This window comes from Octodon degus, unplaced genomic scaffold (genome assembly GCF_000260255.1).
Source record: "Octodon degus isolate 3935 unplaced genomic scaffold, OctDeg1.0 scaffold00001, whole genome shotgun sequence".
NCBI classification, from domain to species: domain Eukaryota; kingdom Metazoa; phylum Chordata; class Mammalia; order Rodentia; family Octodontidae; genus Octodon; species Octodon degus.
Window position 1 is genome coordinate 31,161,476 of NW_004524577.1, and position 22,321 is coordinate 31,183,796.

The following is a 22,321-nucleotide window of genomic DNA, read 5'->3' on the forward strand; positions in this document are numbered from 1 at the left end:
GAAAAAAAATAGTGGTTCAACTCGGCTTTCCTGGGTGGTTTCCTTTCACCCCACAAAGTTTACTGCATGGAGTGTTAGTCCTTCTAATCTTCAGTTTCCTGATCTGAAAAGCTTGAAGACTGATATACTGCCTCTGGAGATCTCGTCTGGTATCAATTTCTAAAATACTCTGACTGTGGATCAGGATGAAGCCAGCACAGTATAAGGCAGCCTACTGGCTGTAAAGAGACCTGCCAGAGATAGTACCCTGGTGTAAGTAACCATAATGCTACTCTGCTGTGCTTCAAATAAGCAAGTTCACAGATTCTACTGCCCTTCAGATTGGTGGTCTGGAAATTCTTAAAGAGCCTCTGCAAGGTCAATAGTAACAGTTCTCTATTCCTCCTGTTGTCTTTGAAATAAACACAGATAAAAGTATATCTTACAACTGCAAGAAAACCTGAGTCCCTTCCAAACAAAGGCGATTGTATTGAAGGAAATTATCTCTAAATTCATTCCATAGACTTCATTTATTAATAAGCATCCTGTGAAAAATCTACATTTGTTTTAGATTTTATGTTTACAGAGCTTTTCACCATGGTAATAAGATATCCCACAGCTACCCTCTATGTTTTATGAACAGTGAATTCAACAATCTGGCTCATATGGCTCTCTATCATTGCTTCCCTTTGGCTCATGAACGAGCTAGACATTCCCTGGAGTAAATCCAAACTAAGTATCATAGAAGATCTTTTGTTAATCTACTCCTGGACTGTCTTGGGAACTCAGGGAAAACTCCTAGAGAGATATAAATCTCTTCAAAGTATTTACATGCAAAATGGCCAGTTTTTCTTCCTTGGAGTAGCAAACTGTAAAAAATAAGTACTGCCATTTAAAGAATAGCATACCTTCCCACCCGTCTACTGGTGAAAATCCAGTGGTTCTCACCAAGTCATGCTGACACATCACGTATTAGGTACTGAATGGAGCTTGGGTTGGATCTGCCTATTAAGGCAAGGCAAACTCTCAGCTTAATTCTTTTTCCAGGGAATTACATACTGTCTACACTGGGCTTAAACTAACCTCTATTATGGACTACTTTCAATGTACATGTAAATGTTCATGCATCAGAAGCCAATTTCCTTTAACAGTACATCAAAAAGGTGTATTCTGGGATGCTAATGAACAGGTCACCTTAAGTAATGGTATCTGTAAGGACCAAATAGTCTTGTTAATACCACACTGGCACACACACTGCATATATATGCATTATCCTAAGATAAAACTCTTCTCAGAATTTCATTACTTTTTATTATACACCAACTAGTTTATATTTTAGTTTTTTACAAAGAAAATGCTAAGAAAATTATAATCACGTTATATGGTTTTAAAATCATAATTCCCGATTTCTTTACATATAAGATGGAATGGTCCAGCAGCTATGTCCACTGTCACAGACTTAGTTCCGTTCAATGATATGGCACATCCTGCAAAATTAACTAGTCACACAAAAAATGTCTCAAATACAGTAAAAATGTACACACAATAAAGGTAATTTACAGACAAATAAGGAATGTAATTTATCTTGGCTGTGCTTCAGAAATTTAGGGTCAGTCGCCTTGGTCAAGGCACAGAGCAAGAAGAGGTGAGCACAGCTGTCTTTAGGAGTAGGCAAGGTATGTACAGTCACTGATGAGGTATGCATGCACTCAGGATTTAAAACTGCTCAGTCTTGCTACGAAATTGAACTGAGTTACAAGGAAATGCTGTGGCTTCTCCCTACTATCAACCTCCGGGTCAGGTCCACAATCTTAACTTCATATAGAAAATAAAACTGCCAAGGATCTCCAAAAGTAAATCACCATTTGAAGAATAGTGAAGCAAAATGCTTCACTAATCCCAAATCCTGGTTTTACCCCCTGGACTAGAAGTAGACAAAGGAGTCTTTCACAAAATTGAAATGTCATTTAGGTGAAGGACAAGACATTTTCCACAGACACTTAGAATTTCAAACTTTTTCTAACAGCCCTGACAGCTGAAACACTTTCCGCACTGAGGGTTCGGGGGATCCTTCAGCAGCAAACACCAATTTAAAGGGCACGGGGTCTTTTCGGATTAATCTGCTTGCTAGCTTGTTCTTCTTCTTGTAGAGCTGCACGGAAAGATTTCACTTTATCTTGGAAAAACAAAAGAACAGGAGTGTAAATATTGTATTATATGCTACACAGCATGCAACTTTCTAGGTCCTATTAAGTTGGCTCTGTTTCACAGTAATTTTGTATTTTCCCCTTCATTTCACATGGTCTAGAGCAGTGATGGCAAACCTTTCAGAGTCTTCGATGATACAAACGACCCTCTGCAGCATGTGTGCTGTCACCACCACGGGCTACAGCCTCACTCAAATACAGTGCTCAACTACGGCAATAGGTCCATTACAGATCCCCTCCTCCCTCCTGCCTGGTTCTCTCTGCACATGCCAGGCAAGCACACCACTGCTAAACTGAATCCCCCAAGTGTAGTTTAAAATTTATTTTGACAGGGTCTCCCTAAGTTGGTCAAGGGTAGTGTGGGTTGTGCAATCCTCCCGTCTGAACTTTTAGAACAGCTGGGATTACAAACATGTTCCACCATACCAACAAATACCTATTTTCTATATCTATCAATTTTCCTTCTGTTGGGACATTTTACAGCATTCAGTTGCAATTAACTTGAATCCTTTTGGGAGTAGAGGCAGACTCTAAAATATACAGTAATGTCTAAAAGGAAAATTGTCTAAACTGTAAAACAGGTATTTCTACTCATTCCACATAAAACTAGCAAGTGTGTTTACATACACTTTTCCTTCTTTCTCTGGATTTTTGTTTTGCCCCTGCCCCCTTAACCTTAAGGTATCTTCATCTTCTCAAAAGAAAAAGAAAGCTAGAGAGAACTTGAAATAATACTCTTTTATGTTAAACAAAAAACAAAACCACAATGGTCTGCCTTCGTTCCTCTGGAAAGAAGGTGGTAAACACAGCCTGTAACTTCATTGCAGAAATGAAAGCCTTTCATTGTATACACCCCAACACCAAGCAGATTTCATACCCAACAAAGATTAAAAAAGAATTACCCCGCAGTTCAGTTAAAATGTCTATTTTTTGCTCAAGAATAGCTTCAAGTTGTGTCGCGTATGAGTCTACATCGTAGTCTACTTCCTCAGTCATCTCCAGCAGAGCCTTTTCATCTTCTAACCATCGGATCGATTCCTAAAAAAGACCGTTCAGGACTTCAGTGAGCCTCATTATCAAGGATATCAATTTATAAATAAATATATTCACACATACTTGAGATAGTCTCTAAAATATTAATAGAAATAAATCATTTGTATTCAAACAGTAAAATTTATTTCCTTAAACTCAAAAAAACACAAAACACACATTGAATACAATGAGCCCATAAAGATGGGCTTTATTCAACCTGAGTGGCTCTGGGTGAGGATCCTGGGGGAAGCAATGAATCAAGCAGATACGAAAGAGCAGAGTTGTACTTAAAACCTCAACAGCTGCCCCTGAGACAAGGGAAGACTACACATACCAAAGCTATTGAGGAAGATGATGGGAGTTGAGAGCCTAGCACTCACAGGACATCTGGGACCAACATCTGCCTGGGATCTACGATGGTACGAACGTGGCCAGTCCCCTGGGAAACTCATGTTGGAGTTTAATCCCTACTGTACAGGTGCAAACGTAACATAATTATAGGGCGCAGGGGTGGGGCCTTTGGGAAGCAATCAGAATGTTGAGGTAGAATGCCTTTTAGTTGAATTTTGGTGGCTTTACATGAAGAGAGAAAGCAGAATATAGACACATGGAAACATTATTCCATCCTTCCCCTTATGACATCCTGTGCTGCTTTGGGACTCTACAGCAACAAGGCTATCACAGACGGGGTCCTTCAAATACTGGACCAGCACTGTGAGCCAAATGCACCTATCTTTGTAACTTACCCAGACTGTGGTACTATGCCGTTAGCAACAGAAAATGGACTAACAATATCACAGTCACCAAGCAAGGCCTAAACACTAAACATTCTTCAAAATTACTGTGACTGTAAGGGACCAATGGATAGCTGTTACGGCTTTCACTTATCAGTACCTCCCAAAGACTCATGCATTGAGAGCTCAAGTCCAGTGCGGTGACGTGCAAAGGCAGAGCCTAGAGAAGTGACTGGATCAGGAGGACTTTGCCTTCTAGATAAATCCACTGATGGGATCATAGTTTGATGTTGTTCTGGCAAGTGATAGAGAAAAGGATGTGGGCCTAGTGGCAGGGAGTGACTGTAGTGGCGTGACCTGGGGACTTTCTGGTCCTTGGCCCCTTCTTTCCTAGCTCTTCCCTCCTCACTCTGGCTCCTGACTGCTCCTTGTGAGCAGCTTTCCTTCACCTCACCCTGCCATGTTTCTGCCTCAGCAAAGGACTGAAGCAATGGAGTCGGTCACTCATGAACGGAAACCTTGGGAACTGTGAGCCAAACAAACTACCACCTTTAAACTATGTATGTAAAGTGTTTTGTCCCAGCACTGGAAAGCTAACACAATAGCTTCAGAAAAGTAAGCAGAGCCAACAAATAGTAGCTACTCACTTTCATAAGTGTGTCAAGGAATTCCTTCAGTCTTAATTGATTTTAGCTATGTGGAACCAATAAATTTCATTTTTTGGCAATTTTATCAACAAGAGCACATAGTACTGAATTTAAGGTTTTTGGACTTGAAAATAAGTGCTCTAGGTTTTTAGGGTGCATATAACTTCACTTTTCCAAACATCAACTCACTTTAATGGCTAATTACAACTAGACTATATCACCAGACAGAAGTGGTTAACCTAGACAGGTATGTATGAGAAAACTTACATGTATCAGAAAACATAAGCATACACATTTTTTTTTTATTCAGCTACACACTTATGTAACAGAACCTTATTTTGAAAAATGGCAGACCACAGTACAGAAGAACAATATATTCAATAGGAGAAAAACCAGTCACTAGATTGTAAGTCAGAATATCTAGTTATGCCAATAAATTTGAAGACTTTATCTGTAAATGTGACGGAGAAATCATGGTTTGTATACAATATCCTGTTCCAAAAGGGCAGAAACAACAGTTACATTACAAGTGTCTGTTCTCAACTGATTCTATGGAGACTCTTGGGTGCCAGGGATGAAACTCAAGAGCTTGCATTTGCCAGGCAGGTTGCTTATGCCACTGAGTTATCTCCCTAGTCCTAAACACGTAGGCCTCTAAAGAGAGTCTCACGATAAGGGCTTGATTAAAGCCCTAAACTTCTAATGAACATACGTCCTAATTTGAAATAACATGTTTTCTTTCATATTGGAGTCCTTTATCCAGGTGCTTGGATGAAGGACTCCAATATGAATTGGATGAAGACAAAGCTGAGGTGCTTTACTTTCATTTATAAAGACTTTCTTCAACAACAGAAAAGATATGCCAATAAAGAAGACAGTTATTGCTCAATTTTTTCCTTCACATCAGCAAGAGAAATGAAGGTGGGGGTAATACAGTCAAGCTGACAGTAGTCTTTACAAAGACGTCAAATGTTATCTTTACTTCCCTCATGAATACTGACATCCAGAATAGTGTGTTGAAAATACATGGCAGCTGGGCACAGTGACCTGTGGTCCCCATACTCAGGAGGCCAAGGCAAATGGATTGCTTACGTGTAGAAGCCTGCCTGGGTAACATACAGTACTTAAAAATAAATAAATAAACCAAACCAAACAAAAACAGGAGAGAAAGGGACTAAAGTATAAGTATTTTATTCTTTGCCTTATTGAGCAATGCACCCAGAGCCTCTCACACATATAATACTATATCCTGAGCTACATTCTTACCTTTCCTTGAAATATTTTTTGAGACAGGGTTTCCCTAAGTTGTCTGGCTCACCTCTAACTTGCATCCATTCTGCTTCAGCCTTTCAAACAGCTGGGATTACAGTTTTAAGTCACTGCACCCAACTTATAAAAATACTTGGTTAGAGATAAATATCTAAGGAGCTAGCGCTTCAGAAAGAGGCACCTTTCACTCAACCTCCTGCTCACAGATCAGCTTAAGAAGTGTTTCTCCATCTCCCAAGGTAGTCTTTCTCGTCCACAAAGACTATTACTTCCTCAACTGCTCCATAACCCTTTAAAGAGATATTTTTTTTTTAAATCTTTTTATTTATTTATTTATGTGTGTGTGTGTGTGTGTGTGTGTGTGTGGCCAGCTCAGCCCACCAGGGGGCGGGGCTGACTGGCATGTGGTGCTGGGGGATTGAACCGCAGTCCCTGTGCTTTGCTAAGCTTGTTCTAAGTAGGTGCTTTAGACCTTTAGACCACTGAGCCATCTCACCAGCCCCAAAGAGATATTTTTTACTGCTGTGAAATAAACTAGCCTCACAAAGAAAGTAGCAGTGGGCAGTTCAACTCATTTCCAAAAATGAACTGCCAACATCAAGGAAAGACACACACAGGTTGTACCTACAGTACATCTTTTAGCATGCTGCAGGGAAGTGTTTGGGGTTACCATTCTATAAATAAATAGTATAGGGAAAAATAATTGCCATGTCATATGTGCTAAGATACACATGCTCATATGTGTGGTTAATATATCTCAAGAAATATCCTGACAAAAGATCCTTTCTTACTTTACCTGGAATACTGCCCTGTGATCTTCCACAACCTGCTCCTCCATTTCTACCATTTGTGACACAGCTTCATGGAAAGTAAACAACTGTGGAGAAACCTCTTCTTCCTGAAAGTAGAATGTTTTAAGAATTAAATAACTCTCGGTAGTTCAATCCAAACTTTTAACATGTGAGAGCAAACAGAAATTTTCACTTTAGAGTTCTCACTTCATTTTTTTTTGGCGGCACCAGGGATTGAACTCAGGCCCTTGTGCTTGCCAGGGAAGCGCTTATTCCACTGAGCCATCTCCCCAGCCCAGAAATTTTCACTTTAGGCTTTACTGCATAATCATCATAACAAAAGCAGTCTCTTTTGTTATGTTAGACTTCAATTTTTCATATATATGTTCATCGCAAGTTGTAAATAACCAGAAATATAGCAGTTCCTTCATATTGATGGTTGGACTTAAAATTTTCTGACTACATTAGCATGAAAGCAAAATGCATTCAGAAACATTGTGAATTCTGATCTTTCCTTGTAGTACTCCCCTGTGATGCTGGATAGTACCAGCAAGCCACAGCCACAGGGAAAATAACTGAGACCATACAGTGTACTGTGCTGCTCCTTCTCTATGGTGTTGGGCAGTTAGGTGTAGTAAATGTATTCTTGACTTACAGTATTTTCAAAGTATGATGGATTTATCTGCATGTAACCCCACCGTTAAGCTGAGAAGCACATATGGATGCTTCACATTCTTTACTTCTGCTGCAATACAGTGGCTGGAGCGCAGGGCCTTCACTTTGAACTATACTCCTAGTCCATTTCAAAAGTTCTTTTAAATTTTGAGGCAGAGTCTTACAAAGTTTTACAAGCTTACCTTCTATTTTGCCTGTAGCTGGGATTACAGACATGGACCTCTATTAACAAGTTTTTTTTTTTTTTTTTTTAATTTTAGGGAAGGGTCTACAGGGTGCTCAGGGTCTCACTACTAGATTGGACTCAGCGATCTGCCTGTTTATAGCCTCCCAAGTGCTGGGATTACAGGCGCCCACCCCTACGCCCAGTCTCAATTGCTATCTCAGCATGCCCCGGGGATCGAACCCCCAGCCCCTGTGCCTGCTTGCAGGCACTTTAATCCACTGAAAATGTAAAGATGGTATTTTTAAGCGATGTAAAAGTAAGTTGTTCATGACAGTCACTATTAGTGTTGTGAAGAAGCAACTCTCACTAAATCTTATTTTCTTACCAGCTTTTTACAGGGTTTTTTTTTAAGAGACAGAGTGGCTCACTATGTTGTTCAGGTTATCCAAACGCTGCTGACTCCTGTACTGCAGTGAGCCTTGTGCTTCAGCCTCCTGGATACTGTAGCTGATATTATAGGTGTGTGCCACTGTTTTCAACAATATAGAAAAATCTGAATTTTTTTTCTGTTTTGAGATAGTCTCTCCTATTTTAACTACCTACACTTGGCTGGAATTTGTGATCCCCCTGCCTCAGTCTCCTAGAGTGCTGAGATTACAAGTGTTACGACCATGCCTCACTCAGAAATGTGAACTGACAACTCACACTTCTATTTTGTCAGTGACAGGAAACAAGCATGTGCATATGTGGTACACACACATATACATACATACAACATATGATTATTTTAGTCTTACATCAAGTCAAACTTTTCTGCCTTAACTTTGTTTTTGAAGTTTCCTTCCCAATCCAGTGCCTGAAGAATTACTTTATTTTCTCAAAATATGGTGTTAGTGATGGAGACAACCATGCAGAAGTCAATTTGTTTTGTACAATATGAGCAGAAAAGCTCTACTTTTCAAATAAGATAATATGATTCAAAACAAATATATAAATTTTAACTTACATTAAATATTAAGTAGACATTTGGCTCTTTCATTCTTGAACGTGTATATAATCAGACTTTCTCTGAGAAAACACACATGTGCTTTCCATCAGGATGTGCTGCCATGTCCTCATACAGTCTCTCCCTCTCTGACAAAAACGCACTCAGCATGTGTTTACTCACTTTTTCTCACAAACTCCCCATCAATCCAAGCAAAGGTTTCCTTTGCTTCAAGTTACTATGCAAGCTATTACTTTACATAGTCTACTATAAAAATTGTCTCTTAAGTGTTTTCTTCTTCTGGAATTCTATGCACTTGAATATCCACTGACTTGTATTTAGTTTTATTTCTAGGGTAGGTCTCAGATGCTAGTCCATCTTTACCTACTCTGGGTTCGATTTACCTTTCCAAGAATACACTCACATGCATAATATCTCAACTAATGCTGCACCATCTCAAGGCAAGTTCCCCGAAGATGGTAAAGCAATGCACTTTCTGTAACACGAAAGCTGTAAACACTGATGACAGTTAAAATCCCCAGATTATTCCTGATCATCTAGCCAATCTCTCCAAATTAAGGCTCTGCAAAAGCTCAACAAATGCAAGAATAAAATGTAAAGCTCTGCTGCAGGGAGTGCCTGTCTTACTCTGCTTTTGTGCGTCTCTGCGAGATACCATATCTAGGTACAATGCAAAGTTTACTTTGAGTATTCTAAGAACAACTGGTCTCTTTCAAAACCTGGGGCAACAGGAGACAGAATTGGCTGTTGCCGCCATGGTTTAAAATTTAGAACTGTTCTTTTCAATTAGGTTTCCCTGATCTTTGAGGCACTGGAATTTGTGTGGTCGGAGGTGGGGGTGGAATACTGTCCTGTGCACTGCTTAAGTGCTCAGCAGCATCCTTGACCTCTGTCTACGAGGCAGAATCACCTCAGATCTGACACCCAAAATGTCTCCACACATGGTTGAGAACAGCTGTTTTCAGCCCAGCTGTAGTAGTGGACAGTGATACAGAACACGGTAACGAACAGTACCATGTTCATTTGTCATTCTAGAATATTTTGGAATTTGCAGGTGGCAAGTCAGTTTACCTGAAATAAAACTTTTGCTCTGGTACAAAAATATCTAGGTTTCAATCTGGCTTTGGCACTTACCATCTGTATAATCTTGGTCAAATTACTTAAACTCTTAGAATATCAATTATAGAGTAAGAATTATAGCACCTATCACATTAAACTATAAAGATTACATCCGAAAAGTAAAATGCTTACCAATACATATGAGAGAAACTAGTAAAAGCCGTAAGTTTATTTATTCATTTTTGTGACTGGCTCAGCCCACCCTGTAGGCAGGGCTGGCGTGGCATGTGGTGTTGGGGATCGAACCGAGGTCCTTGTGTGCTTGCCTAAGCAGGTACTTTAAACTGCTGAGCTATCTCACTGGCCCAAAACTTTAAGTTTATTATTAGAACACACTTTTTTTGGTTTTGTTATTATTGCTTTTTTTTTTTTTTTTTGGTCTTTTTGAGAAGACTTCACTATGCAGTTCAGGCCAGCCTCAAACCCACAGCACTCCTCTTGCCTCAGCTTCCCAAGAACTAGGACTATAGGTGTGAGCCACCATGCCCAGCCTAATTATTGCTTTTTTTTTGAGACAGAGTCTCACAATGTATTTCAAACTGGCCTTGAACTTACTATGTAGCCAAAGCTTGCCTCAACTTATAGCAATCCTCCTACATGAGCTTTCCAAGTGCTGGAATTACAGGCATGCACCACCATGCCTGGTTACATTTTTAAAATGAAGTTAAACACCAACATAATTACCTCTTACAGACAGAAGACCTCTTGTGTACAAGTGTGCATTATTTGTGCTCATATTTTATATTTTTCTGTCCTTATAAAGTTGGTATATATATATATATATATATATGAAAAAAGTTTCAATTATAAAATAGACATATTTCAGATACATAGAAAACAACTTGATTTAACAGATACTGGCACTTTGTTATGTTTAAGTTTTAAACAGTTCATATACCCTTTTAATATGGATGGCTACCAGGTGTAAAGGCCCAGTTCTATAACCCCAGCCCTCCAGAGGCCAAGGCAGGAGGACTGCCCTTAGTACAAGCCTAGCCTGGGTCACAGTGAGTTCAAGGCCACCCTGAACGGAGTAAGACCGTGTCTCAAAAAACAAAACAAAACAAACACCAAAACACCTAGTATGCTTATGTCCATAGTTCTTTTTTCTTTAAGACAGGGTCTCACTTTGTAGTTCAGGCTGGGCTTGAACTGGTCCTGATCCTCCTGCCTCAGCCTCTTGAGTGCTAGGATTACAGGCATGCACTACCATGCCCAGCCCAGTTCATTTCTTCTTAAACTTTACGTAAGACACACGTATAATTCTTAAATTTGCTTTTTTATTACTTATTAAAACTTTAATAGTTATGAAATCTGAAAGAAAGTTCTGATCAGGAGGTTGGGAAACCACAAAAGTAGAGGGTTTGGGTTTATGAGCCGTACAGACAGGATCACTCCTGCTATAGTACAAAAGCATCCATCCCATTTAACACAATATTTACATGAATAAGCATGGCTACATTCCTATAAAAATGTATTTGTAAAAACATGGTTGGCACAGGGTAGTTTGCTCATTTCTGATTTAGACGAATTTTCAATTAAGTTTTGCTACTAATACAACAAACTAAAATCAGATCAATCACAACTATGCCACTCACATTTTGTTCACAAAGAAGTTTTAGATCATCTCTCTGGGGGGAACTCCCCACACCCCACTGCGTTTCTAAATCATCAATCTGGTTTGGTTGATGGTGCATTATTGGGCGGATATCACCAGCGGCAGTTGGATCTACAGTCAGTTCTTTCACCCTATAAACAAATAGGTATCTAAAATTAACAATGACTCATGCATAGGAATAAGAGAACAGTGACCTATTCAGTATAAGGCAATTCAATTACCACGCCAGGACTGATGTCACCTTTAGAAGCCAAAATCTGTGGCAATACTAAGGGGATGTTTGGTTGTTTAATTCTAGGAATTTATTGAAGCAATTTTATAATTACTTCAAGTATAATCATTGTATATAAGAATTTGCACAGTATGTAGATTCAGAACTTCAAAGTAAAAGAATGTTGTTGCAGTTATAGTATATGAAGAGAAAAAAGTTAGGAATGACAATTATATCCACAAATGGGTCATGGCCCAAATCAGGAAAATAGGTATTTTTTTTGAAGGTTTCTGGCATTTTTAATGTTCAAAATTGCAAAATTTTATTTCTAGTATATAAATGTTATGAGTGTTTACCACTTTAAAGATGATTACACGTACTTAAATTTAACATATGGGGGAAATTTAAGCCGAGAATATCCTTGCTGTCTCACTGTAAGCAGGGAAATTTATAAGAGCATACACAATAAAAGAAAACTCTTCATTTGAAGCAAAACTGTAATATTTTTGCTTTTGTAAATTTTGTAAATACACAAAAGTGACATCATCCTTTAAAAAAAATGAGAAACAGGAAGCCTGAATTCTAAAATCAACATTGTAAAGCAAGTAATAAAAACATAAAAATGTAGCTCATGCAGTACAACCACCACCTGCCAAATGAAATGAAATGAAAAAATAAAATGGCGCAGGACAAAAGTAAATGAAATGTTTATATGTAGCACAATTTTAAAAAAACTATCAAAATAGGCATCTTAGGTACAGAAAGAGGTAGACCTGGTAATCGAAGGAGAAAAGTCGTCATACTCATAAGAAGGAGAAAGATCAGGGCGACTGCCACCGCCCTGGGAGAAGGGAATGTCTGACGGACTAATTCCAAACTCCTTTACTCTGCAGCACCAAAACAGCAACAAATTGAAAGAAAATGCTCTTGTAAAGACAGCAATACACATTTCAAGTCTTCATTTAATACTCAGTTTTATTTGTTTCGAAAAGGTATCACCATTTTTATAACAATGTATTAGAATATTACTTTACAATAAATTTTTAGAGATTTTGGAACCTCTTAGGCTAATTGATGCCCTGCTAGGAAGAGCTAATCTTTCCTTTCTGGTGTGTATTCTTCTTTTCTCATAAACCTGCCTAGAAATTTAACTAGGCCATTACTGAAATCTGAAATGCTCCTAACTCGAACTACATGCCTGCTGAATCGGATTTTCTCATGTCGTCAGTAGCAGGAATATTTTGTTTACTGGATTAATAATTTTGCAAACTTCAAATAGGACTCCTTAGGTACTAATGTAAAGGTAGCACCCCTGGTTTGTAATGAATTAACTCCTGCTTAGGGACCTCGAATAGTATTAGCTATGAAACAGTCTAAGTACAACTGAGAAGTGATTCAGTTTTTTTGTGCTCAGTGATTAAAGTTCATATGGACTTTAAATTACTTTTGCCAACACCTTTTACTAGTTATATTTAATCAGATTATAACTTCGCATTTTACTGATGTGATCTTGTCACACTTTTGTGCTGATCTCATTCCATAGCAGAAAGCAATAATTAGTAAGTACTTCCTATGTGTATGACACTAGGAGTAGTGACTTTCATTTCTCCATTTAAGACATAGAATTCTGTTTTAATTTTTAACTATTTTTTATTTTTGGCAGGGATTGAACTCAGGCCCTTGAGTTTGCCAGGGAAGCACTTATTCCACTGAGCCATCTCCCTGGCCCCTTGTTTTAATTTTATAAAATGCAAAGAAACTACCACACTACGCTGTTCCCCACTCTCCTATGAACAGTGTTAAAACAGCACTTTAAGTTGATAAAAATCCCATTTATCTAAAGCAGCAGCACAGCTCGGAACTCATAACTCTAAAAGGGAATAAATTTTGACAATAAATTTCTTACTCCACTTTAAAAGTAGCTAGTATATTTTACTATCTCATAAAAGGTCAACAGGTTTATACTTTCCAACAAAGTTCATTACCATTTAGAATCTCTTCAACTAAGGTAAAAGATACAAAATATTAAGGATATGATCCAAATATATAAACCTAGCTATGATGCCCAAGGATACATTCACAGATGGTAAAGCTATTTTTAGGTGGGGGAACAGGGGTCCCTATAATTAATCTTGGATCCTTGGATAGATCATAAATTCAAAGCCAGCCTAGACAACACAGTGAGTCCATAGCTCAAAAAATGAAGAAAATGACTAAACTAATTGATGGAAATCAGGACAATGGTTAGCTCATGGCACAGATTAATGAATTTTGGCAAATTACTGAGAATTTGTTATTATAAAGGAACACATGAAAAACTTTTTTGAAGAGTTGGTAATGCTCTATTTCCTGATCTGATGAAAGGAGTTTTCACTTTACAAGTATTTATTAAATTACTCAATTATGTTTTAAATATTTTTATGTGCATACATTTCATATTTTCAGAAAATATAATTTCCATTATGATTAAAACCAAAAATCTGATTTTCTAAGTCTAAATACAACAGGGAAGTGATTCAGTTTTTTTGTGCTTAGTGATTAAGGTTTATATGGACTTTAAACTGCTTTTGCAAATACCTTATTATACTAGTTATATTTAATCAAATTATAACTTTGCATTTTATTGATGTGATCTTGTCACACTTTTGTGCTAACCTCATACCATAGCAGAAAGCAATAATTAGTAAGTACTTCTTCCTATGTGTAAGACACTAGGAGTCTAATTTTGTTGAGCAAAATTAAGACAATTTCCACACCAGAAGTAGGATACAAAGAGCAACTATAGAATCATGAATATACTATGGTAACCAAAATTGTAAACTATATAGACAGTCATTCAAAGCAGGTGGCAGCAAAGGGGTGGATAGGGGGAAATCTATGGAATAAATGTGCCTATCTTAGCCCAAAGTTCCAGGGGCTTTTCATGCATATAAGGAACAAATTGCTTTAATGGTTTACAATGCATTGTACTTCCATCTGTAATGACTCAACTTGTTTTTTGAAGTTGGAAACACTACTGACATGAGTAACAAAATATAATTTATGGGCCAGGGATATAACTCAGAGACGTTAAGTGTCTGCCTGGCAAGGACAATGTCCACAGTTCGATGATTTCTCACTTACAGCAAAACAATTCAAGTAATATACACTACTCTCAGTCTTAATGTAACAAGAATTTACATGATTTAAATGTGATTAACATTAAATGTGATTAAAACATTATGAAATCTAACTCATTGAAACAAAAATATAATCATGTCCTAGGGAAGAATGGTCAATTTTTCCTAGGATATCAATAATTTCTCTAATTATACAATATATTTGTATTAATTTTTAAAGCATGATAAAGTATTTCTTAAAAAACATAAAAGTTTTTTCTTAAAAATTCAAAGAACAGACTAAAATTGGCCCTGATAGATATTTTAATTATACTATGTACTGTTCTAATATAGAATTAGGTTTTAGACTTCAAAATGGTTATCATTTCTCATACCTATTTGCATATCTTAAGGTATTAAGAGTATTTTCACAGGATGCCATTCCTGGAGAGATTGTGGCAATCTATAGGGGGAAAAAATGAAAGGTGAAATGTCACAAATAATTAAGACAATATCCTTACAGATAGTTCATCTAGGTCTAATTTTACAAATGTTATTTAGATACTTATTAACAACATCTGAACTCTTAAGATAATTACAATAATTATACAGTCCAGTTAAGATATAAATAACTTTCTGAAGGAACCAGAAAAAGATCAAAATCCAGCAGAAAATAAAGGTAAGCATTTGGGGGATGGGAGCAGCACTGAACACCTCCTCCTACCTATGTTTTGCTCCTAACAGTCATTTGCCTGAGGGCGAGCCCTGCTGCAGTCACAGAGGAGGACAAAAAATTTCCTTAGAAACTTACAGCAGTAGTACTGCCTAACAACTAAAGCACATAGTTGGGGAGTAGGGATCACAGCAGCTGGAAAAGTGAAGTTGTCCCAGAAGGGAGAGAACATCTGAGGGGGACACTCAAGGTTTACGTATCGATTGCCCAGGGCTAGCTGACTCCTGAGCGAGGCACATACAAGACAAACTACAGGTAACAATTAAGTCTAAATAGAGCAAAATTTTACTTGCTGCCCACACCAGCGGAAATAAGAGTGTGGAAGAAGTTCAGTCAACTCAACTTTTGCTAAAATTACCAAAAAACTAATAATCTTTAGAATACAGCAGAATTCACAGATTTCTACAAAGTATTAGTTGATAACATATATGAAATAACTCATTTATTTATTAAATAAATTAGAATAATTCGTAGAATATAGTGCAGACGGAGCACAATCTCTGCTATTACAATGTCAGCAGCCACATTTCCATATGCCCTGTAACCCAGGGTCCTCCCATGAACTACCCCTTTTTACTTTTTGAGACAAGGTCTTGCTAAATTGCCCGTTCTGGCCTTGAACTGGCATCCCTCTGTCTCACCCTCCCCGGTTACCAGGGTCACAGGCATGAGTCACCACATGAGGCCAGGACATCTTGCACACCAGTGTATCTCTCAAAAACACTGTAATTTATACTAAAAACTTCTAAGAAACTCATAGTTATTCCATCAGGATTAAAATAAAACCAAACTTACCATGCAGGTACGAGAGTTTTCACCTATGAATGAATCTCTTAACACCTGAGTGAGTTTACTTGCTCGGAAAGGAGTATGAGGTTTATTTCTACCTAAGGCTCTGATGCACTCCTGAAAATTAAGAAAGCAAGTGTCATTGATGAGGCTTTCTTATGAAGAGTGATCTTAAGTAATGTATTTTAGAAGTCTCTTACAATTAACAAGGTCTGATGAGCGCCGAAAATTCTAAGATTTATAGTATTGTAAAAATATTCCCATAATGTTTATTTTAAAAATGAACAAAAACAAAACTTATTATCAAAAATACCTCTGGACACATCACTAGTGTACAAGTGACAGGTAATTAAAAAACTTAAGAAAGTTAAAATGTTACAGTGGCATTTCAGAATATAAAATATTTTGCTGTAATCTTTTCAACCATGGCTTTTCTAGAAAAAGGAAAAGAAACCTGGCCAAATGTTTTAAAAGCCATTCCCCATTTTTTTTGCTGAGAAACTGTACCTTAGCTCAATTCTGTACTTTGCTTGCTTTCTCCAAGAAAATATAACTAAGGGCCTTAAGAACCTTAGAATCTTCAGCCTCAGGTTTGGCCTGCCAATTCCTGTTCTTTATCCCACCTAAAAGAAATCGACGTATGCAAGGAAAAATTCTAGGTACAGTAACATCTGTTAACTTAAGGTTAACGACTAAAGTTTCAAAACCTCTGGTAGGTAAAACTAGTACTATTACTCTGTAACTGAGTTCAACAAAATAAAAGCCAAAATATAAAGACCTTTTATAATTAAATACATTTTATTTACCTTGAGTGCTAAAAGGCTTTTATTAATTTCAGCACCTTCAAGCCTAGTTTGCCTGTCTGCACTGGAAGTATCGGCTCCGCGTTCATTTCCAGCCAAATCGATGAGAGAAAATTTACCATGTAGTTTTCCTTTCCGTCTAAGAATAATCTGAAACACCGCATGGCTCCGAGATGAATGTGCATTTGCAGATGTTTGCCCGGATGTTCTATAATGTGATTAAGGATATCTTAGTACATAAAAACTTTGGTTAACCATGGTATTTTCACTAAAAATAGCAAAGAATCTACATAGTCAGATTTCATTAATTTAAACACAAATGAGACACTCTGAGTTAATTAAGTTAAATAGAATTAGTCATACATGTAATCCGACATTGCAGTAACACATTAGGTATCAATAGGACTTGTATCATTCAAATCCGTGAGAAGTCTTTATACTGATTGTTACTTCCGAAATGCAGTGAACATCTCTGCCTTGTTTTCATGCCATACCCACAAAGTCTGAGTTCCCCTTCCTTAATCAAAATGTGATTTAGGGCCGACCAGATAGTCCAGCAGACTAAAGCGCCTGTTTAGGCAGAGTGCAGCAGCTGGGGTTTGATGCCCAGCTCCACATGCTGTGCCGGCCCCGCCCCCGAGGCACGCTGAGAAAGCAACCGAGACTGGGCATGGTGGCACGCACCTGCAATGCCAACACTTGGGAGGCTGAAAAGAGGAGGATCACTGAGTTGGATCTGTGCAGTGAGACCCTGCCGACCCCGTAGACTCTGTCCTACATACATTAAAAAAAAAAATGCGATTTACCTGCAACTGTTGCCTATGTCAATGAGTTTCAGTACATCTTCAACACATTTGACCTCCCGTTCCTGTAATCCAACTACTTGTACTTGCTGCTTTCCATCTTCTAGAACTCTTAATTTTGTTTTCCTATTTAGCAAGTCAAACACCTATGAAAAATTGTATTAAAACAGAAAATGAGTTTTTATAAAATCAGTTCTATAAAAATAAATCTGGAAATAAAATTGAGAGATGAAAATAATTATTAGAACAAGAATGTTTAACATTGACCGTTTTAAGTGATATTCATATAAATTTCAACGTAACAGTGCAAGTACATATAGTTTGTGGTATAATAGCTGTAAAGAAAAATGTACTTCAAATATCACTGAGTTGCACACCTAAAAATGATTAAAAAGTTGTATTATATATATTCAGAACAATTAAAAAAACAAAATTAAAGTTTCCACATACCTTTCCACTATAAATTTCAAAAAAGGTTGCATATACTTGAAGTTCTAGCTTTTTATAGTTTGGCTTCTTTAACATTAAAAAGACATCCCGAGCTGTCAAAAATTTCATATACAAAAAATTGTTAGGATGCAACAAATATGTACTTTATATGCTATTTAACATTTTTACTTTTAGCGTTAATCTTTATGATATCAATAAAAATGAAAATTATAGTGACTTTATCACAAAAAATAGTTATAAAAGGAGCTGGTCTCCATACCTCATAAAAGAATATTCATACTTAGACATACCTTAAAATTACAGATGAATAGATATGGTTTTTCTCTTCACCATACCAAACAGAATCTATAATTCACCTAATTCGACAATTTGCATTACTGCAAACATTGTACCAAATTACAATGACACAATAAAATTAAGATTTGTTACCTGAAAGCTTAATCTTTTTTTTTTTTTTTTTTGCAGAACCGGGGATTGTACTCGAGTCCTTGCACTTGCCAGGGAAGCGCTTATTCCACTGAGCCATCTCCCCAGCCCCCTGAGAGCTTAATCTTATAGTAGTTCTTTTCAAGAAATCTGATAGCCTACAATTGGTATGTACTAGGATTACTGGATAATATTTTAAAGCTTTATCTCAAAGCCAACTGGGTAATATCCAAGAGTCATAGAAATTATATATAAAAAAGACACTTACCTGCTAATGCATAAATTCCTTTAGAACAATCTTGGTTTTTTCCTGAAAAGTCACCACCCATTGTCTGTATTTTGAAAAGAAAATAAGAATTACGAGATAATTTAGAAATAAACCTTAATAACTTAAGTCCTAGAACTAAGCTATGAATAAAGACAACCGTGGCATCACATCATGAGTTACTCACGTGAGTTTTTCCACTTCCAGTCTGCCCATATGCAAAGCATGTAGCCATTCCCCGTTCAAATATAGTTTCCACAAGTGGCCTAGCAGTAAACCTTAAAAATAAAAATGCATCAATCAGAATATACTGCAAATATTTAAGTTAATAAATAAAAGTAATATTTTAAAATAAACCAGATGGCAATATTTTAAATAAGTTTTCCAAAATTAAAATGAACATATCTTAGAACTGTTTGAAGTTATTTAAAGCATACTTTCAACAAACAATTCCATAATAAAGAATGGTCACAATGATAATACACTTATTTATCAAGTACAATTTAAAAAGAAAAAGAATCAAAAGTGATAACCTTAACAGAAGCTATAATAGGGAAAACACTACGAAAAAAATTTTCATTTTGCTGTAAAAGCATCTTGATTATTTCTAAGGTGAACAATTTATACTTGATGAGAACAACATAAATCCTTAAGACGTTAAGTTTTGAGTTCATAGCCTTGAATCAGAAAAAGAATGATAAACTGTTATGGATGGGATTGTTTTTCAAACACATTGTAAAACATATTGCTAGAGTTAAAAGGTCACAAGGGATAAATTTTTTTTTACTGAATGAAACATTAAAAATAAAAAGTACATTAAAAACACTCCTGCCAGTAGAATGCTTTATATAGCAGCTACAAAAAATCAAGGGGGCACAGAGCAATAACAGGAGAAAAATTACCATCAAAAAGAACTAAATGTGAGTCTATAGTGAGGTAAGATATCCCCCCAAAGTGTACTTCCTTAATCCATAAAAGTACAGTATAAGACAGTATGTGGGTAGGCACTGGTACATTTAGGAAGCAAAAAAAGATGAAACAGGATTTACTAAATCTATCATATACACAGAAATATATCGTTCTAATGATTACTAGCAAACCATTATAAAAGTCAAACATACCTATATATTATGAGACGGTTAAAAAAAGAGGTAGAGGAGACAATTTTGGTACAGAAAGCTAAACAATATACAATCTGTGGTTTTAATTCCCTCTTTAAATATATTCCTCACAGTATTTAACATCCATATGCTCTTCAATTTTGTCTTCTTTCTTTACAACTGAACTCCTGGTTTACTGGCCTAGGATCAATTAAGTTCATCTTAACCATATTTCACTTATAGTATCGCCAATTCTCAGGATTCTTATTAGCTCTGATTTGTTTCTAGGCATTTTTGTAAAATAAAAAAGGACGATAAAAAATACCAATGTAAGAGTATTGTGTCAGAGTTGTTTTTAAGTTGAATAAATGAACAAAAGAATCTCCTATGTTGAAATTACCACTAAGCTTAGAGATGATAAAAACTATAAACAAATTCAAGTATATCTATAGAACCTTTTCGCTTTAAGAGGTAAACAGATTTAAAAAAAAAAAAAAAAAAGAGGTAAACAAATTAATGACTGATGTATAGAATTTTCAGCGCAGAGATCAAGTACAAATTAGAAGTTTCTTCACAGTGTACCCATTTCTTCAGGCAAAATTAGTATTTTCCAGAAATTTCTTACCTATATGAATACAAATCTATGACAGGAAGATTGTAACTTAACAGCAATGAAAATTATGATTTTGGGAACCGCTAGAGAGAACAAGTGTTAATACTTCTTACGCAGTTTATCACATTTATTTTAAATGCAGAATGAGAAAACATGCAACACTGCTGGAAAGCTAAGCCAAGAATAATTTAAGTTTCAGGGTAATGATAGACATGTGGAATAAGGATAAAATTCTGACTTAAGAGTAATTCACCCACCTGTAAACCATTTCATTAGGAGCTGAGTCATCAAAGGCATAATCAAAACGAAATGTTTGGTTTTCTAGGTACCGTGTTAAATCTACTTTCTGTTTGGGTTCATGTACCATCACAACATCTTTACTAGGGATTGTGATCACATCAAGATCTTTCATTTGAGTTTCTAGAAAAACAAATGAAAATCAATGCCGAGTAATTTTTACAGCACTTGATGTACAAAAGTTATTATAAGTAGTAATAATTTAGATCAAAGTGCTAAAACTTATAGTAATACTACAGTAATACTTCACAAATACGCCATCAGTAAATTTCAACCAGGTAAAAGAATCAAGATTTCTGTGAAACAAGAACCAAGAATGGCAATGTATTATAAGCACAACAAACCAACAGGCTTACCATCAAAATCTGTATAACAGTTAATATAAAATTAAAGGTATATAAAACAATTTATGTTTACATTTTGCAAGCAAACTTGATGTGTCACTATTAAAATGCATTATAAATAAACAAAATGAATTCTTTATAGAGCTCATTAAGTATACCTTTCTTATTGAGTGGTCGTTTTCTTACACAAACACATATCCTATGTTCATCAATCTAGAAATAGAAAGTACTTTATTTTAGTGATTACCAGTAGAATGTGAAACAATGGAAAACAAACCATGTAATATTTGCTCCAGGGATTTTAGAAATTTAAACACAGTATCAATGATAGGTAAGCTTACAAAACAAAATCAGTTTGCACAAATTTTAATGACTGTCAGATATAGCTATTTCAAGAATTTTGAGTATAATAGAAACTTGTTTATTTTGTTTAGTAAATCATTACCTCAGGAAATAATTTTGTAGAGTGTATTATGTTCCTAGCACTACATTTACATTAAGAAGGTACCTCATCCAAGATGTGTATTTTGGATATTTTATACATATGTATATAAATATACATGTATATTTTTACTTTGGTTGTATATTTTATACAACCAAAGTAAATATTTCCAGCCTTGTTATAGGGAAAGTTGTTGTCAAAGGTCACTATAGGCAAAGAAGATTCTCAGATTGAGTAAAATAATTAAAACAATTTTTAAAATACTGAGTTTTACACATAAATATTTTTATAAAACATTTTCAATTTATATCTTTTTAAAGTAACAATTAAAGAAATAAAAGCCCAAACTATTTCTTATCATCAAACTTCTTTCAGAAAGTTTGCCAATTTGCCTGTCTTAAACATGAGCTCAGATGAAGTAAAACACATGAATGTGTAGCAAGACACAAAATATACAGAATACAAGTGTTTGAAGAACAAATCTATTTAATCCCAATACATTTGCCTACTACAAATGTATTTTATGTAACTAATATATTCTGTATATGTTGGGTCAGACAATATTTTTCATAAGTACTATGATTCATAAAATCATCTGTGTAACAGATTCTCATTCTTCACCAGGAATTGAGAAACAAGAAATAAGACTATAAGGACCTTTTTCAGTACTGGATTTCTGGTCCACTGCAACCTCAACAACCATC

At 36.1% G+C, this 22,321-nt stretch overlaps 1 protein-coding gene across 3 annotated transcripts in view; it reads right to left on the bottom strand.

The window, feature by feature from the left end:
- Positions 1-25: 25 nt before the first annotated feature.
- Kif2a (kinesin family member 2A) overlaps positions 26-22,321 on the bottom strand; it is a 30,756-nt gene continuing 8,460 nt past the window's right edge. For 2 of the 3 annotated variants that reach the window (XM_004623060.1, XM_004623059.1), the window contains exons 7-19: positions 21,334-21,388; positions 20,792-20,954; positions 19,009-19,099; positions 18,825-18,888; positions 18,131-18,222; positions 17,684-17,826; positions 16,881-17,085; positions 16,081-16,191; positions 14,948-15,015; positions 11,224-11,374; positions 6,665-6,766; positions 3,089-3,224; positions 494-2,155 (exon numbers count right to left, since the gene is read on the bottom strand). In XM_004623060.1, coding sequence (XP_004623117.1) covers positions 2,070-2,155; positions 3,089-3,224; positions 6,665-6,766; positions 11,224-11,374; positions 14,948-15,015; positions 16,081-16,191; positions 16,881-17,085; positions 17,684-17,826; positions 18,131-18,222; positions 18,825-18,888; positions 19,009-19,099; positions 20,792-20,954; positions 21,334-21,388 — 1,467 coding nt within the window. In that variant the 3' untranslated portion in view covers positions 494-2,069. Of the gene's footprint in view, positions 2,156-3,088; positions 3,225-6,664; positions 6,767-11,223; positions 11,375-12,227; positions 12,342-14,947; positions 15,016-16,080; positions 16,192-16,880; positions 17,086-17,683; positions 17,827-18,130; positions 18,223-18,824; positions 18,889-19,008; positions 19,100-20,791; positions 20,955-21,333; positions 21,389-22,321 lie in introns of all 3 variants that reach the window. The other variant, XM_004623061.3, reaches the window with a different exon arrangement.